Raw genomic sequence first — 5,385 nt, 5'->3', positions numbered from 1 at the left:
CAAACCCAATAATTCCAATTGCCACAAATCCACTTTAAATAAACCATTTAAGCACAAATATCCCATCAAAAATTTGAATTTTAAAGCATAAATGTGGGCATAAATATGCACTCGTCACTTCTTTAGAGAGTGCACACACCAGAAAGTCGCGAGCTTTGGAGTTTAACAGGTAGCGCTGCTTCTCCTTGTCAGTCCACTTGCTTTTTGAGAGTAACTCTTCTTCTTCGTCCATAGGAATGTAGTTGTCGTTTTCCACAATGTCCCATATGTTGATATGACATGATTCAAAGAATGCGATCATTCTTTGCTTCTAGTAGTCGAACTTTTCTTCCTTAAATAGGGGAGGATGGTTGACGATGTATCTTTAATTTTCCATTCCTCAAGATCGTTTCCTCTAGTCCTTCTAAGAACTAACTCCGCGAGGTTATCTTTGATATCAATTGAAATACCTGAAAAACACTAGAAAGTGGGTTGATAGTGTTAATTGAAAACTTTTTGCAACCCTTATGATACAACATGTTGTCAAGCTCTTGTGTTTAGAAAATAAAGAGCAACCGCAAGTTTTTGCATGAGGATTGTTTAGACAAGAGAAGAGATAATTGTACAAGTGATTTTATACTGGTTCGCTCCAACTAAGCTACGTCCAGTCTCCTCCGAAGAGGGTTCCAATATAATCTTCACACGATTACAAATGAGTATTAGCACCACTCTTGGTCTCTGAGTATTAGCACCACTCTTGGTACTCAACAATCCCAGCTGAGATTTCCTTTGAGTATTCACACCACTCTTAGTACTCAACAACCCTAGCCGAGATTTCCTTTGAGTATTCGTACCACTCCTACTACTTAGCAACCTTGCTAACATTCCTTAACTCAAACTGAGTTCAGTTGTAAGTATTTTAATTATCTTAAGAATTGCAATCAATGATTGCTTACAAGTAATTTAGACTCTATCTCTTGCAGTTATCCTAGATTAGTTGAGTATTCACATCACTCCTGGTATCCTTGATCAGCGAATATACTTGAGTTACCTTAGATTAGTTGAGTAATCACATCACTCTTGGTATCCCTGACCAACGAATAACCTCTAGTTACCCTAGATCAGTTGAGTATTCGCATCACTGCTAGTACTAGAGAATCCTGGAATCCTTTGATACGCTGCCTAGATTTTCTCAATACAATCTATAAACTCGCTCAATGTTTATCTTTTTTCTCTCTTCTCTCTTCTTACAAAATTAAACAACTATTACAATGAAGTTCGATAGAACTTCTCAGTATTTCACTCTATCACTCTCTCTTCTTTCTTCTTAGAAAGTAAGTATATATTCTGGTGAAGCCTGAGAGTTGTTTTCCTTGAACTCTTCTCTTTATCTATATTGTGTATAGAAATTTGACTCTAATAACTCAAAGAAATTCCTTACTCAAAATAAACTAGACTTAGTAAACATATTCAATCTAGTCTCGAGTCTATATAAATGAACTGTCATGTTTTAAGAAAACTAAGAAAAGAATCATAATTAAGTGTAACTTCAATGAAACAATATTAACATTAATAAAAAAATGTTGAGTCAAGAACATTCAAACTAAAATGAATTATTAGAACTTAACAAAGACAACGCTTAAAGAGAAATAATACAAAGAAAACATACACAAATTTAAACAATTTAAGTTTTGCAGATTTTTAAATTTTTATTGCTAAATAAGATTTGAAATTTCTTTAATTTTAATAAATCATATTATCCGCGTAATTTCTTAAAATTCATTTTAAAATCTTGTGACCAAACCATATAGTTTATGGAATAGTTTAAATTTTTCTATATAAATAAATTACTTTTAAAAGAATATTTTGTGGATAACTTTTTTTTACCGTTACCAGACATCTTTCCTCTTAGATGGTGTATGGTTGGTTATTCATAAATACTTTTAACAGTAAGTTTTTTTTTTTTTTTAAATTGTCGATGCTGATCAGTACTTGTGATTTGGGATTATCCTAAAATCAGTAAGAATATTAAAATTTTATTTAAGTGGATAAGCTACTAATTTTATAATAAATATTTTTTTGAATTAATAATAATACATAAGACATGTGAATAATCTGAGGAAAAAAAGAGAGTGAGATGGAAGATGTATGACTGGGACGCAAAGGTAGTAATAAATATAGAACGCGGTGTAGGGAGATATAGGAGGTAGAAGAGAAGAGAAGTTAAAATTGGAGTGTAACTTTAAATATAATGAAAAGCTAAAGACAGAAAAGTGCACCGTCACCGTAAACAAACGGTGGTCCAGGAGGGTGGTTGTATCCAGTGGAGGCTTTAACCTACGAACTTCTTCTTATAATCACACCCTCGCCTTCGCTTCTTCTTTCTCTCTCCACTCCCATTCAACACCCCACCCACACTCTTCTTCTCTCCCACTCCTACACTGTAGTTTTATTTTTATAATTATTAGGGTTTTCATTTGGGGAAATCAAAATAGGGTGAAATAATACTCTGGAGGTGAGTGTGTAGAAAACATGGTTGTCGATGATATGACGAAGTGCATCATCGTCGGCTATGGAGGTTCGTCTTCTCGATTTTCTGATGCTTATCCCAAAAGGTAATAATTGTTACTTCAAGATCTCCCTCTCTTTCAGAACCTACTTTTCTGTTCTCTCATGGATTTCTTGCTTTTCATTCAATGCTTTCCCCCTGATTTTCGAGGGATTTTCGAGTTACCTGGAATAGATTTAAATATAATTCCCCTCTAGCGTTTTCGAAATCTCTTCCTCTCTTCTGGAGATCGAAGAGAAATCACTCTCTCTGTTATATTTATATAGCTAGATGGATAGTTAATTCGTTACCTCTGCTCTTTCTTATTCTTCTCGTTCTGGTTCTCGTCCAGATCTTTTTTTTTATTGATTTATTAGAAAAATAGAACAATTGTTATTATTTTCATTAGGTTGGATTTGTTGATTTTTTTCTCTCTCTTGTTTTTTATCAACTCAATTGATAAATCTAGGGGTTTGATGGAGGGGAGATATAGTGGGGATTGATTTGATGAAGGTGTTTATAAGGTTGTTTTGTTGAATTGTTTTTGGGATGGCAATATTGTACCAACCAGCAATAAAACTCATCAGCGAGATGAGGTAGCATGGGTCTTGCTTCTTTGTCAATGGAGAATCACCACCCTTCCACGCTCTTGTCAATGGACTCAAGCGCATCTTCTCATGAGGAACTGGATTTGGAGATGAATCGCCAAATCATACTCTCTCGTCCGCCCGATATCAACCTGCCCCTCTCAGCCGAGCGCAGCCCTCCCCCGCAGCCGTGGAATTCTGAGCCCTGTGATATTCTTGATGTTGGTCTTGGCACTCAAGGGTATGAGACTGAGAGTTTTATTAATCTGCCCAAAGCTGGAAGGAAGTGCGCGAAACGCGTTGATAGCATATGGGGTGCTTGGTTTTTCTTCAGTTTTTACTTTAAGCCTTCTCTGAATGATAAGTCTAAGGCCAAGATTGTCAGGGACAGCAATGGTGTTTCTGGGTTCGATAAATCTGATCTGAAGCTTGATGTTTTCATGGTTCAACATGACATGGAAAACATGTACATGTGGGTTTTCAAGGAGAGGCCTGAGAATGCGTTGGGTAAGATGCAGCTGAGGAGTTACATGAATGGGCATTCCCGTCAAGGGGAGCGCCCCTTTCCCTTTAGTGTTGACAAGGGTTTTGCTCGATCCCACAGGATGCAGCGAAAGCATTACAGAGGATTGTCAAACCCTCAGTGTGTGCACGGCATTGAGGTTGTATCCGCACCCAATCTGATGACCCTGGACGAGGATGATCGAAAAAGGTGGATAGAACTCACAGGGCGAGATCTGAATTTCACAATCCCACCAGAAGCAAGTGATTTCAGTTCGTGGAGAACTCTTCCCAACACGGACTTTGAGCTTGAGAGACCACCTCCCCCTATCAAGAATGGTCATAATGCTCATCCGAAGAAACTGCTTAATGGTTCTGGACTGAATTTGTCAACTCATCTATCTAACCACAGTAATGGCGATGGGTTGGACCTCTCTCCGGTCAGCTGCAAGAAGAGGAAGGACTTTTTTCCTCATGGAAATGAAGAGGAATGTTACTTGGCTGTTAATCCTCCATCTGATCGTATTCCAGATATAGAAATGCACCCAAGTGAGCCACACTGGTTAAATGACTTCAGCGGGGTGATAAAGAGTGTTTATGGACCTGTTACAGCTGCAAAAACTATCTACGAGGATGAACAAGGTTATTTGATTATCATCAGTCTTCCCTTTGTAGATCTTCCAAGTGTGAAAGTTTCGTGGAGGAACACTCTGACCCACGGTATCATAAAGGTTTCCTGTATGAGCACATCTCGAAAACCTTTCATCAAGAGACATGACAGGACATTCAAACTTACAGATCCATCGTCAGAGCACTGTCCTCCTGGAGAGTTTGTCCGAGAAATCCCTCTTTCAACCCGAATTCCTGAAGATGCTAACATAGAAGCATACTATGATGGACCAGGATCTGTCCTTGAAATCCTTGTGCCGAAACATCGCGTGGGACCAGAAGAGCATGAAGTCCGTGTTTGCCTGCGCCCTCATCTGGGAGGGAATGATCTTAAGTTAACATGAGATAGGCGCTAAAAAATTATTAGGGATTTCAGTTTGTTGCGCATGTCATTGTTTCTAACTATGTACCATACACTGTTATCCGCAATAGAATTGTGTCTTACATATTTGTCTCTAGCAATTTTAGCTGCCTGACTGCTCTGGTTCTTTTTGTTCCGGAGCATCTGTATGCTTTTGATTAGCAGTATTGAACAACTAGTCCTCATAATTAATAAGAAATTACCAAATCAATGCCTGTGAAATGATTTGTAATTCAATTTCGACCTTTAATTGGATTCTGATTTATTATCTGTTCTAATTATCTCTTATTTTGAGTAATTGTATTCAAGAACAGACGATACAAATAAAACTGCTCCTATTCGTCTCCAACACTTTGTGTGTACTATACTAACGTCGTTCGTTATGTTAGACTGGGTGGGCTTCTTACGCAAAGTCTGTCTGAAACCATTGGGCATAATATCCACACCTTTTCTAAACAGAAATTTCAATTCGAGGTACCTACCTTTTTAGACCATGTTGGAATATTGGTAAAACGAACAAAGTCAACACTCATTATTAAATTAGCAAACCTGAAGAACCTGTTACCTGTGGGATAATTTTCGTTTTCTGAAATTTCCAAAATTATACGTTGACTAAATAGCACAAGATATTTTACCTATCTGGTTATGTGATTCGGGAGTGATTCCTATGAAGATTGTAATGAGACTATGATGTTGTGGCTGTCCAGAGAAAAAAGATGGGATGATATTTTGGGTAACAG

At 37.5% G+C, this 5,385-nt stretch overlaps 1 protein-coding gene across 2 annotated transcripts; it reads left to right on the top strand.

The window, feature by feature from the left end:
• The first annotated feature begins 2,352 nt into the window (after positions 1 to 2,352).
• LOC124827673 (uncharacterized) lies at positions 2,353 to 4,923 on the top strand. 2 transcript variants are annotated; one of them, XM_047300782.2, is made up of 2 exons: positions 2,353 to 2,594; positions 3,099 to 4,923. In XM_047300782.2, exon 2 carries the CDS (start codon positions 3,129 to 3,131, stop codon positions 4,626 to 4,628), a length of 1,500 nt encoding a protein of 499 aa, XP_047156738.1. In that variant the 5' UTR covers positions 2,353 to 2,594; positions 3,099 to 3,128; the 3' UTR covers positions 4,629 to 4,923. The 2 variants fall into 2 exon arrangements, with proteins under 2 accessions (XP_047156738.1, XP_047156737.1); XM_047300781.2 differs by having other exon boundaries at positions 2,997 to 4,923.
• Positions 4,924 to 5,385: the final 462 nt, after the last annotated feature.

This window comes from Vigna umbellata, chromosome 8 (genome assembly GCF_029865625.1).
Source record: "Vigna umbellata cultivar VRB3 chromosome 8, Vumbellata_1.0, whole genome shotgun sequence".
NCBI lineage: Eukaryota > Viridiplantae > Streptophyta > Magnoliopsida > Fabales > Fabaceae > Vigna > Vigna umbellata.
Note: the sequence above shows the minus strand (reverse complement) of the source record. Positions and strands in the feature narration are given on the sequence as shown.